Source organism: Camelina sativa, chromosome 17 (assembly GCF_030686135.1).
Source record: "Camelina sativa cultivar CO46 ecotype springtype chromosome 17, ASM3068613v1".
In the NCBI taxonomy this organism is placed as follows: Eukaryota; Viridiplantae; Streptophyta; class Magnoliopsida; order Brassicales; family Brassicaceae; genus Camelina; species Camelina sativa.
In genome coordinates, this window is record NC_141896.1 from 38890108 (window position 1) to 38912660 (window position 22553).

At 36.9% G+C, this 22553-nt stretch overlaps 4 protein-coding genes and 1 pseudogene across 10 annotated transcripts; 3 read left to right on the top strand and 2 right to left on the bottom strand.

The window, feature by feature from the left end:
- Nucleotides 1-1726: 1726 nt before the first annotated feature.
- On the bottom strand, nucleotides 1727-3302 carry LOC104758707 (large ribosomal subunit protein eL20z). The gene is made up of 4 exons (XM_010481623.3): nucleotides 2941-3302; nucleotides 2555-2630; nucleotides 2343-2457; nucleotides 1727-2258 (listed from the first exon to the last, which is right to left on the bottom strand). Exons 1-4 carry the CDS (start codon nucleotides 3146-3148, stop codon nucleotides 2196-2198), a joined length of 462 nt encoding a protein of 153 aa, XP_010479925.1. The 5' UTR covers nucleotides 3149-3302; the 3' UTR covers nucleotides 1727-2195.
- A 1136-nt stretch (nucleotides 3303-4438) lies between these two features.
- LOC104758708 (mitogen-activated protein kinase kinase kinase 3) lies at nucleotides 4439-8413 on the top strand. 6 transcript variants are annotated; one of them, XM_010481625.3, is made up of 11 exons: nucleotides 4439-5099; nucleotides 5245-5568; nucleotides 6136-6223; nucleotides 6345-6407; nucleotides 6539-6699; nucleotides 6786-6861; nucleotides 7015-7074; nucleotides 7187-7294; nucleotides 7381-7614; nucleotides 7698-7780; nucleotides 7851-8413. In XM_010481625.3, exons 1-11 carry the CDS (start codon nucleotides 4729-4731, stop codon nucleotides 8104-8106), a joined length of 1824 nt encoding a protein of 607 aa, XP_010479927.2. In that variant the 5' UTR covers nucleotides 4439-4728; the 3' UTR covers nucleotides 8107-8413. The 6 variants fall into 6 exon arrangements, with proteins under 6 accessions (XP_010479927.2, XP_010479930.2, XP_010479926.2 ...); XM_010481628.3 differs by having other exon boundaries at nucleotides 7854-8413; XM_010481624.3 differs by having other exon boundaries at nucleotides 4464-5099; nucleotides 5242-5568.
- Nucleotides 8414-8962: 549 nt separating this feature from the next.
- On the bottom strand, nucleotides 8963-11125 carry LOC104758709 (persulfide dioxygenase ETHE1 homolog, mitochondrial). The gene is made up of 8 exons (XM_010481629.3): nucleotides 10664-11125; nucleotides 10250-10378; nucleotides 10048-10155; nucleotides 9832-9966; nucleotides 9678-9719; nucleotides 9522-9581; nucleotides 9349-9427; nucleotides 8963-9273 (listed from the first exon to the last, which is right to left on the bottom strand). The coding sequence occupies exons 1-8, from the start codon at nucleotides 10907-10909 to the stop codon at nucleotides 9182-9184; spliced, it is 891 nt and encodes a 296-aa protein (XP_010479931.1). The 5' UTR covers nucleotides 10910-11125; the 3' UTR covers nucleotides 8963-9181.
- A 680-nt stretch (nucleotides 11126-11805) lies between these two features.
- LOC104758710 (C2 domain-containing protein At1g53590) lies at nucleotides 11806-16104 on the top strand. The gene is made up of 12 exons (XM_010481630.3): nucleotides 11806-12401; nucleotides 12511-12585; nucleotides 12972-13115; nucleotides 13290-13385; nucleotides 13479-13610; nucleotides 13688-13840; nucleotides 13933-13974; nucleotides 14073-14121; nucleotides 14276-14368; nucleotides 14454-14637; nucleotides 14723-14846; nucleotides 14921-16104. The coding sequence occupies exons 1-12, from the start codon at nucleotides 12285-12287 to the stop codon at nucleotides 15977-15979; spliced, it is 2268 nt and encodes a 755-aa protein (XP_010479932.1). The 5' UTR covers nucleotides 11806-12284; the 3' UTR covers nucleotides 15980-16104.
- A 1430-nt stretch (nucleotides 16105-17534) lies between these two features.
- LOC104758711 (pentatricopeptide repeat-containing protein At1g53600, mitochondrial pseudogene) lies at nucleotides 17535-20756 on the top strand (annotated as a pseudogene). Its single transcript, XR_015586047.1, has 3 exons — nucleotides 17535-19987; nucleotides 20089-20141; nucleotides 20378-20756. The product of XR_015586047.1 is annotated as a pentatricopeptide repeat-containing protein At1g53600, mitochondrial pseudogene (transcript).
- Nucleotides 20757-22553: the final 1797 nt, after the last annotated feature.

Consider the following 22553-nt stretch of genomic DNA (forward strand, 5'->3'; position numbering starts at 1 on the left):
GCTAAAGTCTGTTTTCTCCTCTACTCTCAACGGTAACTCGACCTCTTTTTCTTCAATTTGTTTATGATTCTCTGCGACTCTTGTATTCATTGACTTTGTTCGATTCTGAGAACCATTGTTGTTCTCTTGCCTTGCAGTTTCGTGAGCCTTCCCCACATCTGCCTCTTGTTTCTCATTACCTTTCTTTATGCCCATTTCAGCTGCATCTTCAAAAAACCATTGTTCCTTCTTAGCTAAGCTTTTGTCTCTCTGTTTGGTATCTTCTTTAACCCCCGTCTTGAGCTTCTCAATTCTCTGACTTGTGTCATCACATTTTCCATCAATAAGCTCAGTTTCTCTCTTGATAGTGACTAAACTTTTCTCTGTTCTAACCTTGGCTTCATCATGGATGTATCCTTTTATCTCAGACTTCTCCCTCTTGGTTTGATGACCAACAAGTTTGTAGACCTTCTTTTCAAAACCTTCGCTTGGATTGAAAACTTGTTGATTTATGAATTTTGGTTTCAGGCAGTCTTCCATCAAAGGTTGATGTTTCTTTTGTGGCATATTGGCTGATTCTCCCTCATAAGTGCATTTTAGTAAGTCATTCATGACTTCTTGCTTCTTTGTTTCATTGCCAGTCTTCTGCTTATGCGTATCATTTCCTTGAGTTTCATGATTCTCTGTAAGATCATTTAGTCCCACAGTCACACACCTTAGTGACTGTTCTTTTTCTTTCTTTTGCAGTTTTACAGATTCAGCATCTTCACAGCCTTTATCAACAACTTCAGGTCTTGTTATCTTTTTCTGCTCTTTGTGCCCTTCTTCTTTTGGTTTCTCGAACTTAATGCAATACCATCCATCAGACATAGGAGCTTCCAGTATCTGTTTTCCTTCTTGATTCGTAATTATACAACTTAGCTCTTTGAACATGACTTTGCAACCATTTTCCATCATGTGTTGCACGCTTAGGTAGTTGTGAGTTAGACTAGGTACTAGAAGGACATCCTTCATGTTCCTCTTTCCCGATTCTGTTATTACAGAGACAGTACCTTTTCCTTGTGTCTGAACTATCTCACCACTTCCCAGATTTAACCAGGCTCTTGTATTAGTGCCTAATTCAGTGAACCAGCTTTTGTCATTGACCATGTGACTTGTAGCTCTACTATCTATCACCCAAATATCTTTATCAATTTCATCTTGATCATGTGTGCCAGTGAATGAACTTTCTTGTTGATTATTTGTCTTTGCAGCTTGTGTCACTGACCCTTTTGAATCTTCTTCGAATCTCAGCTTTAACACGTCCCATGCATCCTTTGAGGTCTTAGTATCAAACAAATAATCACTAAGAATTTCTTCTGAGACAGCACTACACAACAACTGTAAGGCTGCCTGATCTTTCTCTTTTAACTCCTCCCAATTTGTATTCTTTTTATGCTCATCTTGGATTCCTTCAATTACTACTTTCTACAACCCTCTAGACTTAAGTAGAACTCTGGTCTTTATAACCCACAAGTTAAATTTCTTCCCGTCAAACACCGAAATTACTTGTTGATTCTGCATTTTCACCCAACAACAAGTTTAAATCTCAGATTTGTACCTGATTTTTGCTTTCTTTGTTTTCTTCTACTGTGTTCAAACGAACCAGCTTCCTCTGACTTTCCTTTGTTTCTTGTGCAGATTCTTCAAACGTCCAGGCCACCAAGACCTTGGAGCTCTGATACCATGAAGGATTTTGGTAAGCCACTTGCTTAACCTCTCATTCTCCTTAATTTGTCCAGATCCATTACAAAGCATATTTATACTACTTCTACCTTTTAACCTACTTAAGCAATAATTGTTCTCTTAGTTTCACAAAACAAACCCACTCAACTAGTTAGGCCTGAATACAACATCATGGCCCATTGATCCTTTTTCTTCTTTCTTCTTTTTTCTCCTACGACAAAACACATTCTTCTTCTTCTCTTCTTCTTCTACTTACGATTCTTCATTTACTCTTCCTTGTCTTCTTCTTCTAACTTCACTTTCTCATATCTGATTCTCTTGTGCAGGATTAATCAATGATGAGATTCCAACAAAAACAACTGTTGAAAACACAGCTCAATTTTGATACATTACATCATACACACACACATATAAATCACTACTATTAATAACAACAACAAACAAAGACAGTTTCTCCGATACTTGATGAACAATGTTTTAATTTCGACACTTCACGACCAGGCTCCTCTTCCACCCATGACACCAAGAACTATGGCAACTGTAGCAACAACAGACTGTGAAAGTAAAGTGTTAAACACCTGAATCAAGTTAAAGATTAATGTATTAAACGCAGTAATCTTTTAGTGTGAAAGACTCACTGCGATGGAACAAGCTATGTATCCTGGTTTCTCTCGCGGATCGATCCTAGCACACACTAGAATGAATACGCCTATGTACCATGGGATTGCACCAAGGAGAAAACCAATGATGAACCTTAACAGAAAGAAACTTGAGCTTTTTCAGACAAAATGTGTTGAAACCAAGTCTAGCTAATTTGAGACTGCTTAGAAAACAAAAAAAAAAAACTTACAAGAACCAACCGAGGCCAAGACCACAACAAGGAAGATGATTTTCTCTTGCAGGTCTTCCTTCAGAAACAGGGTACCCTGCAAATTTAGTTACACATTTGCTGCTTTTAAAGCTTTCTGAACAGAGAGAGAGCTTTTTAGAAAATTAAGATTGCTTACTGGAAGAAATAAACTTTGATACCATATTAAAGAATCTTACAACTCTTGTCAATGAGAAGTAACTTTTACTATAGAGATCTGATTTTGTATCAAAAGCTCAGGTACAGTCTCAGTCTCATGTTTAGTAACCTTTCAGTAACTATGGAGATACTATCGAAAAGGGTTGACGAAAGATGAAACAAAATTTAATCTTTTCATCTCCTCTTGAATATATGAGATCGTTACTTACCAGGAACGGTTTGATGTTCTTGGATGTATTGATGAACGGAAATGTCGTGATGAGCTGCTCCGGGAGGTGGAGACGACAGAGGAAATCCAGTGACCGGATGATGCGACGGAGGATGAGGATACGGCGGAGGAGGATAAGTAGGGACACCTTGAAACGTGCCGTAAGATGAAGGAGAAGCTCCTCTGTTTTTGTCTTTTTCTTTGCTCATTCTCTCGTGTCAAATTCTTTATCCTCTCTCTATCTCATTATTGTTTGTTTAATCAGATTTAAGGTTGTAGCAAATTAGACACGAGGCTGCAGACACATGGACGACTGGTTGTTGTTAGAAAAAAGCCTCATTTAGATTATGCTAATTGTTAATTGAAGTAGTTGACACATCAATCAGCAAAACCAAACAAAAGTTGAACACGCAATTACTGTCTTCATCATCTTCATAACAAATATATCCCACATGTAACATGTTCAATCTAGTTTACACAATCTTCTAATGATCTTATCGAATGCAACATCATCATATTGGACAAACAAACTGGCTTCTAATAAAATATAGAAGGGAAGGATGAGTGGAAAAGAGAAATAAATTGTGTAGAGTTATAATGATCTTGTAACTCACATATCATATCTGTTCTGGTACTGCAACATCAATCATCTTTGTATACGCAAGTCAGGATCTAGGTTATTATGATGAACTGATGTTTACTTGACATAATGAATTTGAATGTTAATTTATTTATCTTTAGCTAGACGTGGATAAATTGTGTTGCATCTCTTCTCCAGCAATACGTGCCTAATTGTTTTTACACAAAGATGTAACGCTAGTATCGTGGGGATGAATGGTCATGATGTGGGGGTGCCCTTAGATTTTATAAAGCATTACTTTACTATCCATCCTGTCCTATGTGGGACATTCAAAAAGCTAATGTGAATTATGCGTTTTGTGTAACCGCAAAACATTTGTAGTCATGAGCTGGATAGACCAATGTGTCTTTTTGGCAATGTAGATATATCTGGTAAAAAAAGAATAGCATTTTATATTGAATCTTTGAATGGTATGAGTCACTTTCTTTGCATTTGGAGTGTGAAACACTTGCCTGTGAGTTTACAGACTCGGTAGTATGGCCACAGACCTTATGAAGTCCAGTTCCAGTGAGTGTTCAAAACATAGATAAGCTTTAAAGCTAACTCTATCTCATCATCTTCTTGAATTACATAGCAAAATTAACAAGCAGCTTATGCTATAATTTTGCACAAACCAAAACTAATTTATTATTATTATTTTTTTTAACCGCTTTAACATTTGCATTTCGAGAAATAGAAATATAGAGAAAGAAGAAAACTCTTCTTGATTTGTCTTGATTCCATCCAAATATGTTGCAAAGGCTGGCCAATCGCAAAATTACATTTTTATACGAAAACAAAACAAAACATTCTGAAATTTGAAGTTTGAAAACAAAATTACATTTTTATTTTTAAAAAACGAAAAAAATATCTGAAATTTGAAGCAAAAGTTACCAGAGCAGAGCAGAGCAGGTTTGGTTTTATTATCCGACGGCGAGAAGAGAGAAAGATAAATACAATAAGTGAAAAAGGTCCCAACTTGTGTGTCTCTCTTTCTCCAACTACCCTTTCGTGCTTAGCTGTCCACTCTCTCTCTCTCTCTTCTTTGCCGATGAAATCTTCTTCTTCATCATCTTCCGTATCCTCCTCTATCTTCATGCCCTAATTTTCATCTTCGATTGATTCCGTTAAAAATCTCACCTTTTTCAAATTCAGATTCCTTTTGGTGATATGCCTACTTGGTGGGGAAGAAAGTCCTGCAAGAACAACAACAACAACAACAATAGCAGAGGAATCTCCACAGACAGAGATATCAAAAGCTGTGGTGTTGTTGTTGTTGTTGATCCTCCTCTCACTCCCACTCGTGCTGCTACACCTCGTTGCAGTCGTGAATTCGCCAACGGAGCTTCTTCTTCTTCTGCCTTCTCTGGTTTCGACTCTGATTCTACAGAGAAGAGAGGTCATCCTTTACCATGTCCTCTTCTCTCTCCTGTTTCCATCCATCAAGATCATGTGAGTGGATCCACTTCTGGATCTACCTCTGTTTCTAGCGTTAGCTCCTCTGGATCAGCTGAAGATCAGAGTCAACTTGTTGTCTCTAGGTTTGCTTTTTTTTTTTTCTTCTTCCCCCTTTCTTTATTTAGGACATAGTGATCTTAACTAACTCCATTGGATTGCTTGTACGGATCAAGAACCTCTTAAAGCAATTAAAGATTACGTTTTTATTGCTGTTTGGATATATAGCAGAGGTCATTGTGATGTGAAATTGAACGAGAGAGTTTCTCCAAAGCTAGTAACTGCTAGGCCTACGTCTCCGTTGCATCAGCGATTGGCTGGAGTTGTGAGTCTAGAGTCTTCTTCTACAGGGAGGAATGATGATGGAAGGTCCTCCTCCTCTGAGTGTCACCCTTTGCCTCGACCTCCTACTTCTCCTACAAGCCCTTCTGCTGTTCATGGTTCCAGGATTGGAGGAGGTTACGAGACGCCATCTCCTTCGGGGTTTTCCAAGTGGAAAAAAGGGAAATTTTTGGGGAGTGGCACCTTTGGCCAAGTCTATCAAGGGTTCAACAGGTGAGAGACTCAGATTTTTTCTACTCTGATTCGCTTAAAGAAATGTCAATAGTTTCAGAAATCTTATCAAGTGAGCGAGTTGGTTTAATTTCTAGGTGACTGGAGTTAGTTAGCTAACCTTGGTTTTAAGCAAAACCTTCCCACTTCTCTAGATCATGTAATGTGCGATGTTCAGATAGATAGGGCGTTTGATGCTAGCTTTCTCCGTAGGTGGAAACTATATTTGCATCTTGTGGATCCGGAGGCCATTACTATTGATATCTAGGTTAGTAGCTCTCTTAAACAAGTATCCAGAGATGGTGTTACATGTGATGGGCTTGAGTACATCCGTATATGTTATGGCTCCTGCGAGGGTTTTACCTGTGATATGCTGTTGAGTTATGTTGTCTGATGGTTCATGTCTGCATTTCTCGATCAAAAATTTTAGGTTAACTTCACCTGCTATCGAGATAAAGGCAATAGAAAGCAAAAGTTTCTATTAGGCCAGCTCCTTACATTATAACTTTGTAGCGTCCTCCTTTTTAAATTGGTTGTTTCCATCGCATAATGTTTTCGCCAATCTTACAGTGAGAAAGGAAAGATGTGTGCTATTAAAGAGGTCAAGGTGATTTCTGACGACCAAACGTCAAAAGAATGTCTGAAGCAACTAAATCAGGTTTGTCTAGTTCGCCTCATCTTTTGTATATGTCAAAATCTGATTACTTGTAGCTTATTTAACGAAATTGTGAAATACTCTACTATTTTTCACACCTCTAACCACACTATTCTATTTGCAGGAGATAAATTTGCTTAGCCAGCTTTGTCATCCGAATATTGTCCAGTATTACGGAAGTGAACTGGTATGTGTCAATATTTGTGAGCTTCAGGAAAGAAGAGATCATATAATGCTTTGTTGAGTTTGGGCAGCTTAATATTGTTGTTATATAGAAACCTATATTGAAGCCTGGCCTGGACATTGTTATGCTTGTAGAGTGAAGAAACCTTGTCCGTCTACTTGGAGTACGTGTCAGGTGGTTCAATCCATAAACTACTTAAGGAGTATGGTTCTTTCACTGAACCTGTTATCCAAAACTACACGCGGCAGATTCTCGCGGGGCTTGCCTATCTACATGGACGAAATACAGTACATAGGTATTCAAAATGACATCTTAAAGGTTGAATGGAATTCAATTTTGTCCCTTCTTGGACGTTAATAAAGAGTGATTCTGTTCTAATAGGGACATCAAAGGAGCAAATATATTAGTGGATCCGAATGGTGAAATCAAGTTGGCAGACTTTGGGATGGCCAAACATGTAAGTATATCTATGTACTCCATAACCAAAATATGAATATAGAACGTCATCGATGGGCAACAGAAGATATCAATTGTTTTATCTCCTTTATATTATGTAGTTCTTGAAATTTATGCTTACAGAAGCTCTAATAGCCATTTATTTTTGCAACAGGTAACAGCGTTTTCTACTATGCTTTCTTTCAAAGGGAGTCCTTACTGGATGGCACCCGAGGTACTGTAGTTCCACTATTCTTAACTTTAACTTTTCTCTGGCAAATGGTGTGGAAAGGCATTATGTCGTTGCCGCTGAGAGATAATCACATCATGCTTTCGTTCTTTCCCAGGTTGTGATGAGTCAAAATGGCTACACTCATGCAGTCGATGTCTGGAGTTTGGGTTGTACTATTCTCGAAATGGCAACATCAAAGCCACCTTGGAGCCAGTTTGAAGGGGTATATGATACTGAAGATTGGGCATAATCTTTTGTGCACTCTTCTTTTTATTATTCTGAACTTTTTTTTCTAAATATTCTTACCAGGTTGCTGCGATTTTCAAAATCGGAAACAGCAAAGACACCCCAGAAATACCTGAGCACCTTTCAAATGATGCAAAGAATTTTATAAGGCTTTGTCTGCAACGAAATCCATCAGTACGTCCTACAGCTTCTCAGCTTCTAGACCACCCTTTTCTACGTGTACACACAACAAGAGTGGCTAATATTAGCATGCCGAAAGATGCCGCCCCACGCTCCTTTGATGGAAGCTTCTCACTGGTATGTGTATAATGCATATGTTGAGCTTAATCAATTTAATTTCCTACCATCACAAGTTAAAACTTGACTTTCTTCTTGAGCAGCCTACAAGGGAATCCTATCCAGGGAGACTGAGCCATGATAATTACCAAAGACAGCCATTGTCTAGAGCTATAAAGAGTCCGAGGTAAAGGGTTTGTAGCTCAATCTATTTGATGCTTGTTCGTGTCAACTAATCTCGTATTTGGTTGTTGCAGCAGAGAAAACGTAAGAGCCATCACATCATTGCCAGTATCTCCATGTTCAAGTCCTTTACGCCAACTTGGGCCAGCATACAAAAGTTGTTTCCTGTCACCTCCTCATCCGTCTTACGCATTTCCTGGGCTCGACAGTGGGTACAACCTAGCAGAGTTTGCTTCAAGCCCTTTCAGGATGAAGAAAGACACAATGATAGAACCATCTAGTTTCAGGGGTCAAACACCGAATACACCCTTGAGATCAAGACTGGTGTAAAGATCGAGCCTGGGAGTCAAATACCATAAACAAGGCCCAAGGAACATGTATAAAACACAGTGTCTCCCCCTGGTTTTGGCCTTCTCCTTCTCTAGACCCTGGGAAATGCGAAGTTATGATACCATAGTTGTGTGTGTTGGGGTATCTACTAGAAGTGGAGATTTTTGGAACAAGAAGGAGAAATTAGGGGGAAAGAGAGGTGTAAAGAGAAACACGAAATGAATACAAAGTTTATAGAGTGAGAAGTAAAGATAGTAAGTTGTGTTGTTTATAAAAAAGATGATAATTCAACCATTTGTTTTCAACTTACAGTGTGAATATACTTTTCAGAAAGAAAAAAAAAAGTCATTAATTTGAATTAATCATGTTTATTTTCTGTTAAAACATGAGTAGTTTAGGTTTGAACATAGTTGAGGAGTTTGTCGAATTTCAAGTTCCCACTATGAAAGAGATGGTAAGTTCATCTCTATCTAACGCTGAGTCATTGTTTCATCGGATTTAAAAGCTCATGTTGATTGAGAAGTAGTTGACACATCAATCAACAGGCAAGTACTGTCTTATCCATAACAAATTCCACATGTTCAATCTAATTTACACAAGTTTTCTTATTATCTTATCTTAACACGGAAGCAAGTCTCATTGGACCAACACATCCATGGACAAACTAATCTAAAGATCCCACTGAGAAAGATAGCAAGCTCGTCTCTCTCATGCTGAGTCATTGTTTAATATGATTAAGGGTTTTTAGCAGTTATCGACACGTAGCAGCAGAACATGGATGAGTTGTTAGAAAAGCTCATTTAGATTATGTTAATTGAAGTAGTTAGACAAATCAAATCAGCAAACCAAACAAAAGTTGAACACGCAAATACTGTCTTCATCTTCATAGCAAATTCCATATGTTCAATCTAATTTACACAATCTTATCTTAACCGGAAGCAAGTTTTGTATAATGAAGATAAAATTACGTGACAAACACACACTCCTGAACAAACTACTGTCAAGAGTTTTATTGGCTTCTGGTAAATATAGAATGAAGGAATAGACGAAAGAGAGTAACAAACTGAGTAGCGTTTTAGTTGACTTGAGAAGGCACATCTTGTAGTCCACATACCATATTTGCTGGTACTGCAACATCAATCATCTTTGGATACGCCAGATTCAGATCTGTGAGAGCCAAAATCGCGGTTATGTATGAGCTGAGGAAATACTTGAGTATACTACCAAGTGGAAAAGACTTACTTGACATAATAGATTTGAATGTTTCTTTATCTTTAGTTAAACGTGGGTTGTGTTGCATCTCTTCTCCAACTGTACTTACCTGAATATTAACAGAAAGATGTATAAGCAATTGTGTGGATGAATTGCATTTTCATTAAACAAGCCAATGTGAATAAATTTGCATAGAGCATTACCTCGAAACCTTTGTAGTCGTGAGCTGGATAGATCAATGTGTCTTTTGGCAATGTAAATATCTGGTACAAACATCAACAAAAGCCGTTTTATATAAAAGTCATAGAGCTGATCCGAGCTTTACCTGTGGAGTCATAAGAAAGTTTGAAAACACTTGCCTGAGAGTGTACAGACTCATAGAGCTGATCCGAGCTTCCTCCCTGCAATAGCATAGTAAGGTTAGACCAATGTCCCATTACAAAAAAAATAATCTTTTGCATCCACATTGCTGTTTTTGGTTCCTCATAACAAAATTTCCTCTATTTATTGTACCTGAAAGTCAGTCCTTCCACAACCCCGGATGAGTACAGCATCACCGGTAAAAGCCATTCTTGGTTGGGGCTGGTCAGCCTCTTCTCCAGTCACATATGTAACACATCCTGCAGTATGTCCAGGTGTAGCACGAGCCTACCACAAAGTTAAAAATTTGATTACTACTCTCTGGACTTTTATAGTTTCTCTCAAGGGTTTCAAACTTTGGTTTCATACCTCAAGGTATATATCACCGATAGATACTTTGTCACCGTGTTCGAGAAACATATCTGCTTTGGAACCACTTGCTTTCGAAATGACTGACTTCACACCCGGGAGCTTTGTCTGTGTGTAAAATCAAAACAAAGAGAGATGACTAAAACTTCAGATTTAAACCAAAAGCAGGGAAATGTAAACACAATAAAGAGAAACAGCAGACCTTAAGAAGTCCAGTTCCAGTGACATGATCAGCATGAACATGAGTGTTCATAGCATAGATAAGCTTTAATCCTAACTCATCTATCAGCTTCAAATCTCTATCAACAGTCTTGTCCACCGGATCAATCAACTGCTCATCATCACATAACACAACATCAATTCAACAAAATCAGACAAACAAAGAACATTCAAAAGTGGTGATCTTTTTCAATTCCAATTCAATCACACTCTTGATACACTACTAATCTGGATAAATCCAACAACCAAAACTAAATGATTCAAATACCAATTGATCCCAACAAAACAATCTGATCACATTCATCATGCATCAAATCTTTGGAAGGATGAGACACGAAACACCGAAAAAACCCAAAACCCATTTGGAAAAATCAAATCTTTGGAAAGGAAAACATACCAAAGCAGGCTTATCAGGATGAGAAACGTCGGCGAGAAGATAAGTAAAGGTGGAAGATTCTTTCTCAAAGAGTTGGCGAAAGAGAAGCTTCGAGGAGGAGGAGGAGGATGAAGAAGAAGAACCCATCACCACTGATCGGAGAAATGTTGGAGGAGGACGGAGGAGACGAGACCTAGAAGTAATGAGAGATTTGGGTTGGAGAAGTAGAGGAAGTTGTCGGAGACGTGAAAAATGTGTCATCACCATTGTTTATAATATCAAAGACGCAACGTAAGTGATGTGCGTCTATGTCAACACCCCTCTTCTCGGAACATACGTTGTTGGGTGGGACCAACGATGGATCACAACTGATTTTTTTTTTTATCAGATAAGATTAAAAAAAGTAATTCATCTGAACAACAGAACAACAAAAAAAAAAAAGTTATCGGAGATTCTCTGTCTTGTCTGTTGTAATCAATGTTCAATAAAGCGCTAGGCGATATGTGGACGGTGACCCAGCGCCTAAAACCTAGAACGACTAGTCGGAGTTTAAACGTTTTTAGGCGGTTTAGGCGGTTTAGGCGTTTACATTAAAAAATGTTATATATATGATATTATATACAAAATTATGTAAAACATATGTTAGAATAAATAAAAGTAATAAATTATAAACCAAAATTAGTTAAAAATACATTTATTTAATTTAAATTAATAACATATGAACATTTATAAATATGTATATGAATATAAAACTTAAAATTTTAAATATATTTAGTTAAAAATAAAAATATATATTAAAATAATATTATGTAATTTTTATGCGGTCTAAACGGTCGTCTAGGCGTCTGCTGAGCGCCTAGCGCCTAGACGGCCGCCTAGACCGTTTTCTTTCTTGAACACTGGTTGTAACTATGAAGAAGAGCTTTCAAAGTTTTTTAGATGGACTTTTAAGTCTAAATTAATGGGCTAATAATGGGCCTAAACTTGTAGTGTTTTAAACGAAAGTGTTGCCGACACAATTTCATCAGGTTAGGAGGTCAATGGTCAACGACACAATTGAGATACTTAATGATAATAACATTTGGTTTTGACTTCATAAATGTAAAATCTAGGTAGCCAGGTTAGAAGAAAAGTTTAAAACTTGGAATGGTTTAAAGCTTAGTAATGACTTAACCAAATTAATAGCCAAGTGATTTTCCAACCATATGGGAAAGTAAGAAAATTTCGAATTTTGGTATTGGATTCGATTCGATTTGATTAAACAATGGGGGAACAGTCGTGAAGACGACATCGTTTGATCTCGGAACCAACAAAAGAGGAAGAAAATCTCAAAAGACTAGTCAACTTAAAGATTTGAGCTTTTTTTTTTTTCTTTCTAGAACTTGAGAAAAACGGATAATTCCTAACTCACTCTCGTCGAATTACAAAACAATTGTGATTCCTTCCGCGTGATACAGTAGCTCTTGTCGTTTTTTTTAGCTTTTTCGATCTTTCTAAAACAGGAGAAAACACTTCAAAGTTCGAATCGATTCGGATAATATCTCCTTTTTCTGAGATGGATTTGATTAAAAAGACTTGATCTTTAGGATTTTTCTCTTCTGGGTTTCTTTTTGTTTTTGTGATCATTGAAAGGGTATACACGATGGAGTCTTCGTTAATTCATCATATCATCATTGTGTTGCTCTTACTCTGGTTTATCTCTTCGTTGAATCGATCCCACGCTTTTTTCTATTTCATCGCTCTCATTTATCTCTACTTGGTACTGTTTCTTCTCTGATGATGTTATTGATTTTTTTTTTTTTTTTCTGGATTTTTAGTGGAATGTGTAAAGATTGTTGCTTTGTTTTCTTGTTTGGGGGTTTCTTCAGGTTCATGAACGGTATGTGATGAGATTGAAGAGAACGTTGCAGTTTGAAGAGAGGAAGCAAGCTAATCAGAGAAGGGTAACTTTTATATGTCTTTATTTTGGGTACTCTACTCTTCTTTAGGTGGAAAGTTTCTATCTTTAAGTTCCTAGATTGTAGTTTGGTTGGGAAAGAGAGATCATTAGAGATTACCTTTTAACAAGATGTTGGAAACTATGACTTTGGTTGCTTTTTTCTCTCTCTGTTTTAAGCATTTGATCTTGTAATGGTTGAAATCGTACGATGAAGCTGCTAGATTTTAGCCCATTTTATGAACTGTCTTAAGGATGCTCCCTCTTCTGCTTTCGCCTGTGTATTTGTTGTCTGTGATAAACTTCATTTGGATTTGATTTGTTTATCCCAAGTTTTCCTTACCCTGCATGAAATTTTGTTTCTTTCGTTGTTCTTTGATGTGCGTCTCTCAGGTTCTATCTGACTCTGAATCTGTGCGGTGGATGAATTATGCTGTGGAGAAGATATGGCCTATCTGCATGGAACAGATTGCATCTCAAAAGATTCTGGGTCCAATCATACCTTGGTTCTTGGACAAGTATAGACCTTGGACAGCGGTACCCTTCTCTAACAAATATTTTTTTTTCTGGTTCTTGATTCCATATTGCTTTTCTATATCTTATAGTATTTCAACAGCTCTGTGAATGGCATTTTGGTTTTATTTGGAAATCACACCTCAGTTGTAAGAACTCAGTTTTTATTATTGACTGTCTTCCACGATGTATTTGCAGAAAAAAGCTGTGATACAGCATCTTTACATGGGAAGAAACCCGCCTCTACTGACTGATATAAGGGTCCTTCGCCAATCTACGGGTGATGATCACTTGGTATAAATGCAATACCTCATAGAACATCATAATTTGTTCTCTTCCATTAATTATCTAGAGCAGAAGTAGAGCTTATACTGGAATTTATTACAGGTACTAGAACTTGGAATGAATTTTCTCGCAGCAGATGATATGAGTGCAATACTTGCTGTGAAATTAAGGAAACGGCTTGGTTTTGGGATGTGGACAAAACTGCATTTAACGGGGATGCACGTGGAAGGAAAGGTAGTGCAGCCGTTGCTTTATCTGGATGTGATCGTTTCCCCTTTGTAAACACACTTTTGCGCTTCTACTCTTAAAAGGTGTTGATTGGAGTGAAGTTCCTTCGTCGATGGCCTTTCTTGGGACGCTTACGTGTGTGTTTTGCTGAGCCTCCGTATTTCCAGATGACTGTTAAACCAATCTTCACTCACGGGCTTGATGTTGCTGTCCTTCCGGGCATCGCAGGATGGCTAGTAAGTACTCTACAAGACAGTTTTGAATTTCTTCTTCTTCACACTTTTGGTTTCACACTAAAAGTCACCCCTTTTTGTCATTTTTTAATCAGGATAAACTTCTTTCAATCGCATTTGAACAGACCCTTGTTCAGGTAAGAATGACGTTTGCTGGTTGTGATTTAAGCAATAAATGGCTCCGTCTAAAGATATTGGTTTACGGTTTCTCAATATTCCTTCAATTTGGTTGCAGCCAAATATGCTTGTTGTTGACATGGAGAAATTTGTTAGCCCAAAGTCAGGTAGTTATTGCAGCTAGTCCTTAGCTTCCATCTTATATATCTGTTTTCTTATTTCGTCACTTGTAACATTTTGTCTACACTCCTGCCACTTGAAATGACTGGTATCGCTCAAGCTTTCATTAACTTGCACTTTTTTTCCTTTGTTGGGCTCCAGAAAATTGGTTCTTTGTTGATGAGAAAGAACCAGTTGCACACGTCTTAGTTGAAGTCTTTGAAGCATCAGATGTTAAACCGTCTGATCTAAATGGTTAGTTTTGACATTTAATTACCACATCGACATGCATTAATTTTTTTTCCTTTCGGTTTGAAAAACTTGGATGTTTTGGTTTCAGGTTTTGCTGATCCTTATGTGAAAGGGAAACTTGGTTCTTACCGATTCAAAACCAAGATACAGAAGAAAACATTGTCCCCAAAATGGCATGAAGAGTTTAAGATACCAATCTTTACATGGGACTCTCCAAGTATACTCAACATTGAAGTTCGAGACAAAGACCGATTTGTGGATGATACCCTTGGGTTTGTTCCTGAACCTCAGATTCACTTCTCCAAACTAGTGTGAATATTAATGATTTATTGTTTTCGGGTTCCTGTTTTGTTGCAGTGAATGTTCAGTGAATATCGGAGAGTTTAGAGGCGGCCAAAGAAGCGATATGTGGTTGCCTCTTCAGAACATCAAAGTGGGAAGGCTGCATCTTGCTATAACTGTAATCGAGGACAATGGAAAGGTATAACTTTTCTCTGAACACACTACTGTCTTTTAAGATTAGTTTTATTGAATCCTTTTCATTCCTGAAAACAGTTGAGTGAAGATCCCTTCAAAAGAACGAATCTAAACAAGGAAGACATACAGACTTCTTTTGCTTCTGATACTGCAAACCAAAGCTCTTTCTCGTCAGACAGATCTCCAAGTGTTGTGGATAACTTTGAGCCAATTAACGTTGAAGGGCAAGAAGAGACTGCAATTTGGGTTCAAAAGCCAGGAGCTGAAGTCTCACAGATTTGGGAACCAAGAAAAGGCAAGAGTAGACGTCTTGATAACCAAATACAAAGAAATCCCAACGATGGATCTCCCAAAAATGAAAGCAGCAGCACTGACGAAAATCATGAGGGATCAAAGAATCCAATGAAGTCTGTTGGTAGAGGATTGAGAAAAATTGGGTCAGTGTTTCATAGGAATGGGAAAAAGGAAGAGTTTTTAATTGGAAGCATTGAAGAGGAGTCACAGACAGAGTCACCTCGGATCAATCTGAAGGCAATAAACCAAAAGGATGTTGGAGTTAACTTCATCGTTGAAGACAATTTATCAGGTCCACTTTCAGGAAAGAATTTAGAATGTGAGAGTTTGGATTCAGAGGAGAATTCAGGTAAAGGTCATATGAAGGATGTTGCAAAAAGCTTTCTAAAACAAGCTGAAAAGTCTGCTAAACAGTTCAAGCATGTGTTTTCACGTAAAGGATCCAAGAAAGTAAGAGATGGACAACAAGAAATCGTTCCTGAATCTGACTCTGGAACTGATTCTGACACTTCTGATGAAGATGATGATTCATTTACCTGTGTACAGAACCTGGCAACAGAAACAGGAACACCGAGAGCTCTTACACGCGATGGGAATATTGCGAGAACAGGAGATGATGATCATGCAGATTCCACAACATTAGGAAATACTAAGGAAGTTTCAAGTGGTGATATTGCGGAGAATTTGACAGATGTTGAAGCTAAAGAGGAGAAATTAGAGGGAGCAACAAAACCTGAAACTAGAGATATGGACGCCGCCATGAACATCAAAACCGAAGATGAGAAAGTAGAGACGCCTAAGAATACCGAAGAAGGGGGAGAAAAGGAATCATCATCAAACTAAAAATGTATATCTTTGTGCACATCAACAACGTTCATGTATCTGTTTACTGGTTTACTAAATTTGAAAACCTGCGAACCAAATGAAGTTCTCGAGCTTATATAAACCCTACTTTTTGTTTTCTTGAATTTTTATTTTTCTCTTTTGAACAATAGCTTGACTTGCAAGGGGTCTATCTCATGTCTCCTCGTCGATATTCAGAGTTTCCTTACACTTACCGTCTCTAATATGCATAAACCGAAAACCAAGAAAGTGTTTTGATGACAATTGTAAAATGAGTATACCCCAATGAAATGCCTGTGAGATCCAGATGAGTGGCTAGCAGGGACTAGGACTGCTCCGTCTCCCCATGATGTTCACATTTAACAAATGTGTTATGTGGTTACTAGGACTGCTCCGAAACCTTGTATGTCCCATGTTTAATATGCTAGCAGGGATTTTCGAAAACGTTGATCTGACTTGACATTATTGCATATGTTGATTAACCTATAAAATGTTTACATATCTCGCATGCACAAACTTAATTGAAAACATTTATATTTCATATATATATATATTGAAAAAGAACAACAACGAAATTTTAAAAAGACAAACAAAGCAAGGACGAACAATTACGTACGGTGATATAAGGCCACCACGAGCACGTACCTAAGAAACAGCTAATGATATTTTTTTGGTTTTAAACAAAAAATGATACTTGAGAAGAAGAAAGCCAAGTAACGCTAAGTAGATTACAGACTCTATAATTTTTCGATCCATAATTGTTCTTCCTTTATTGTTTTGATTCTCGAGCCTCCACTATTAATGTATCTAATATATATACACAGTAATGTTTGTGGAGGTTAGCTGTTTTCTGACTTTGTATTTGCAGTTTTTACTTGTTATATACACTAATGTAATACTAGTTGTTTCCTTGACTTTAATTTTATTTACTTTTTCTTTTATTTTTATTGTTAATTAATAATTTTAGGGGATAATTTAGTTTCGGTATACAAGAATATGTCAATTGTATACTAGTTTTATATGCACTTGTCTTGGCAAGCCAAGTTGCCTCAGTCTTTACTTTGAATATCTCTCTTTTTGAACTTTATAGAATGGAAGTGGTATACATATAACATACTATACAAACACCAGCAGAGCCCTCATGGATATAATGAAACTGTATTATCTCATAAGTGTGGTTATTGTTTATGGCTTTATGCAAACTGGAATTAAACTTATAAATAGTACTAATTAATTACAGAGAAAGACTCATTATTATTTTTGATATTTTTAACTAACGAAGAATTTACACTAAATAAATAAAAATGTTTGGTTAAAAAGAAAAACCAAAATAACAATATTTACATAAACAAAATTTAGAGAACAAAAAGTATCGCTGCAAAATTAATTTAACTTGCATTTAGGGACTGTGTTTTAAGTCGCAACTTGCAGTCGGCAATTCCATGTTTTTTTTTGTAGTGTTATGTTTTGCAAATTAAAATTGAAATGTCGATTAATACTACAATCTCTATTAATTATTTACATTTGATATTGAAAAATTGGCAAAGAAATATTTATGGCTGATGTGAAAAACATATTTTGTCAATTAACTTGGTGAAACTGTACAGAAAATTACTATATAAATAGAGATTTAAAAACCCTAAAAAAATTTCCCGGCTTTTTTATTTCTGTCTCTGCCTCTCATCCGTTGGAATCGCTAAATTGTCAACGGTGATGAGGTCGATTTCGAGAAACGTGTTAGTTTACAGACACAGCCTTTGTCTCAGATGTAATTGTACGCTTGCTCTCTCTAACCACGATCCCATCACCCCAAAAAATCCAAACTTTCTCGACACGAGGACGAGCACTGCTATTTTTCAATGTAATTCTCAGATTTCGAAGCTCGCTAGAAACGGGAATCTCCAAGAAGCTGAAGCTATTTTCAGACAGATGTCGCATAAAAGTATAGTCTCTTGGAATGCGATGATCTCTGCATACGCGGAGAATGGTAAGATGAGTAACGCATGGCAAGTGTTCGATGAAATGCCTGTGAGAGCTACAACTTCTTATAACGCGATGGTTACGGCTATGATTAAAAACAAGTGTGATTTGGGGAAATCCTTTGAATTGTTTTGTTGTATACCTGAGAAGAATGCTGTGTCTTACGCGGCGATGATTACTGGTTTTGTTCGGGCAGGGATGTTTGACAAGGCGGAGTCTTTGTATGCTGAGACACCTGTGAAGTTTCGTGATCCTGTTGCTTCGAATGTTTTGTTGAAAGGGTATCTGAGAGCAAGGAAGTGGAATGAGGCTGTTCGTGTTTTTCAGGGTATGGCGGTGAGAGAGGTGGTATCTTATAGCTCTATGGTTGATGGGTATTGCAAAATGGGGAGACTTGTTGATGCTAGAAGTCTTTTTGATAGAATGCCTGAGAGAAATGTGATTACTTGGACTGCTATGATTGATGGGTATTTTAAAGCTGGTCTTTTTGAAGATGGGTTTGGTCTGTTTTTAAGAATGAGACGGGAAGGGGATGTCAGTGTTAATTCTAACACTTTGGCTGTCATGTTTAAAGCTTGTCGTGATTTTGGCAGATATCGAGAAGGAAGTCAGATTCATGGGTTAGTTTCACGCATGCCTCTCGAGTTTGATCTGTTTCTAGGGAGTTCGATGATTTCAATGTACTCTAAGCTTGGTTATATGGGAGAGGCCAAAGCAGTGTTTGGCTTAATGAGAAATAAAGACACTGTTTCTTGGAATTCCTTGATCACTGGTCTTGTTCAGCGCGGAGAAATTTCTGAAGCTTATGAACATTTCGAGAAGATGCCAGATAAAGACTTGGTATCCTGGACAGGTATGATCATGGGATTTTCTAAAAAAGGAGAAATCTCTAAATGTGTAGAGTTGTTTAGAATGATGCCTGAGAAGGACGATGTGACATGGACTGCTATGATATCTGCATTTGTGAGCAATGGATATTATGAAGAGGCGCTTTGCTGGTTTCTTAAGATGCTCCAGAAAGAGGTTTCTCCAAATTCCTACACTTTCAGTAGTGTCCTCAGCGCAACTGCTAGTTTGGCGGATTTAATTGAAGGACTACAGATCCACGGTAGAGCTGTGAAGATGAACATGGCGAGTGACTTGTCAGTTCAGAATTCTTTGGTATCGATGTATTGCAAATGCGGGAACACAAGTGACGCTTACAAGATCTTCTTATGCATCAGTGAGCCTAATATTGTTTCTTATAACACAATGATCAGCGGGTTTTCCTATAACGGTTTCGGGAAGAAAGCTCTAGAGTTGTTTTCCATATTGGAAAGTACAGAAAAAGAGCCAAATGGTGTTACCTTTCTTGCTGTATTATCTGCTTGTGTTCATGTTGGATACGTAGACTTAGGATGGAAATACTTCAAATCAATGAAATTCTCGTACGGCATTGAACCCGGACCTGATCATTATGCATGCATGGTTGATCTCCTTGGCAGAAGTGGATTACTTGATGAAGCATATAACTTGATCTCTTCAATGCCTTGTGAGCCTCATTCCGGGGTTTGGGGCAGCTTGCTTGGTGCCAGCAAAACTTATTTACATGTCGATCTAGCAGAGCTTGCTGCTAAGAAACAAATCGAACTCGAGCCTGATAGTGCAACACCTTATGTCATATTGTCCCAGCTGTATTCAATTGTTGGGAAAAACGGAGACTGTGATCGGATAAGGAACATCAAGAAATCAAAAGGAATAAAGAAGGATCCTGGGTCTAGCTGGATCATCTTAAAGGGCCAAGTACATAATTTTCTTTCAGGAGATGAATCTCATCTGAATCTTGAAGAGATAGCTTTCACCCTGAAGATGATTGGAAAGGAAATGGAGTTGATTTGTGTCAGCCATTGAAGTAGTTTTCAGTGAAGCAACATGCAAGCACGTTGAGTTTTACTTCATCAAACAGAGAGCAAGAAGCTCACTGGGTCACCTTGTAAAACCGAATGTCTCTCAAGTTTGTTCTCCCACCACTAAACCAAAAGATGAACTGTGAGCTCCTGAATCCTCCTATGAATCAGTTCCTATGTTTTCGATTTAAATTTTGGCATATTCCACATATATGCATCTAATAATGGGTTTGAACTTCTCAGTAAAGTGGTGCAAGAGGTTTTGATCCATCTCTGAGCCAAGCTCTGTTATTGAGGTATGAGTTTTCTTCTTGGAGTTAATTACCAATTGTTTTTACTTCTTAATTAATAGTTATTATTTACTTCTTGGAGTTTATTATTTACGTTTTTGTTTTTTCTCTGGATAATTGTTTGTTAATTACTTAACTACATTATGTTTGTTGCCTAAACTCCTATAAATAGGGTTGTATTGGTTAAGAAAGAAAACGTGAATTTTTTAAAAGTTGAGACGATTCTTATTTTCTTATTGCAGAGAGAGAGAGAGAGAGAGATCCTGGAAGTTTATGGTATTATTGTGGTAGCCTGCGTTTTCACTGTTTTGATTGGTATAAACTTCTTATTATGTGATTGGTCGGGGAAGAAGAAGACATATAACTTGATCTATTCGATGGCTTGTGAGCCTCATTCTGGGGTCTCTGGGGCAGCTCGCTTGGTGCAAGCAAGGCTTATTTATAGCTGAGCTTGCTATTAATTAAGAAACTAACTTAAAAAACATTTACTTAGTATATTTTTATTATTTTCAAATTGGAAAAAGTATGTAACGTGAAAATTATGTGTTTGTAAGAATATCTCATGTGTAATTCTTAAATTATTTTTAAGATGGAGTTAATAATATAAGACCATTTCTTCAATTTCAAATGTCCATCATGTTCTTCACAACTCTTTACATATATACTAATTAAGAAGGTCAAACAGACTTCAAAACATTTATATAATTTACATACTACAAATTGGCAGCTAAAACGACGATTATGTCAAAAACATGCAATACAATCAAACCAAAGCCTTTTACAGGCAAATTGTTCGAATATTTCCAAGAGGTTCATTTTTTTAATACAAGTAGTCATCGTCCATATATATGTGTACTTCTAGATCTTGTTCTCTTCATAAAAAAAAAAAAACAAATCATAAATAAAATCAAGTTTCAAGAGAAAGGTCAATCGATGGGGGTGGTCATACTTACCGGGGCTGCAGCGCTTATCTTTGTTATGGTAATCTTAATCATATGGCTCATCGATTATTGCGACAAAGATAGGAGCGATGCATCGGGAAGTTAAAGCGGCCAATCTCGCAGTTGGACTGATCTTAACCGAGATATTGCTTATGTAACGGATATTGCAATAATGTTGGTCTTCATGTTGCGATGTATATAGTGTCTGATTGTTTATTTTGTTAAGAAACTTTTAACTATTGGATTTGTGATGTTATTATTTCTACTCCTCTGCATGGGATACTAATTTTTTTGGTTGTTGTAATTTAATTTATGGTTTATATATGTATAATGTATGCATCAATCTATACATGTTATTTGTATACTCCTTTAGTTTTGTGTTTAAATTGAATTTTAATAATCAAAAGACTAAAAAAAAGGTCAAGATTAAAATGATTTTTTTATCTTCATTCATTTGATTTTTTTTTTTGTGTGCACATTTTAGGTTTTGTTTTATGCGTCGATATATTTTGGTTTACAATGGGATAATATCATACTAGTTGTATAGAAAATAGATAATGATTTTTTTTCGTGCGAAAGGATAATGACTATAAATATAGTTTTACTGGTTAAGAAACAAAACGTGAACTATTAAAGTTTATTTATACGATTCTTGTTTCTTTATTGCATAAAGAGAGAGTGAGAAAGAGATCATGGAAACTTATTTTATTGTTTCCCTAGCCTGCTTTGGTGGTTTAATTATTATTGTTTTGACTGTTTTGTTGTTGTTAAGTTGTTTGGGGAAGAAGAAGACAGTCACTAATGGGCCTTCGCAGAAGCCAAAAAACCATAGAAATGTAACAACAAGCCATGATGGTGGTTGCTTCATGCTATATCCAGCGGCTGCGTCTCTCCCTACTGTCTCTGACTCCGGCCATCACGGTGGTTGTGATGGTGGGCATCATGGAGGAGGATGTGGTGGTGGCTGTGGAGGAGGAGGATGTGGTGGTGGCGGCGACTGAGGAAGTTATTTAACCATGCTTCTACTATATTATATTGATTTTTTTTTTTTTTTTTTGTACCGTGTGCGCCTTCTTTAGTTTTCTTTAGTTTGGGAAATCGACTATATAAGAGAAACATACATAGCATTTTGATTGATCTTTTTTATACATGCGAAATCGAAACTGTATTTGCATGGTGGATACCTAGGAGATTGATTAAACTACATCCTCCTCCATGATAGCTAGGAGATTGATTAAACTATATATATTTTTAAAAGCAAATTTTATCTTTCATTAAACTAGCGCGGGTATATTTTTATTGATTGTTTTTAAATAGGTATGTATAATGTCATATAATATGCAACAATACCATAATGCTTTATTTTTTATTCTTTTTAAGACAAATATTATTTAATATATTTAAGTATCATTTATGCTTATTCAGAAAGAACAAAAAAATTCACTAAGAAAAAAAAGTAAAAATCATATATGGATAA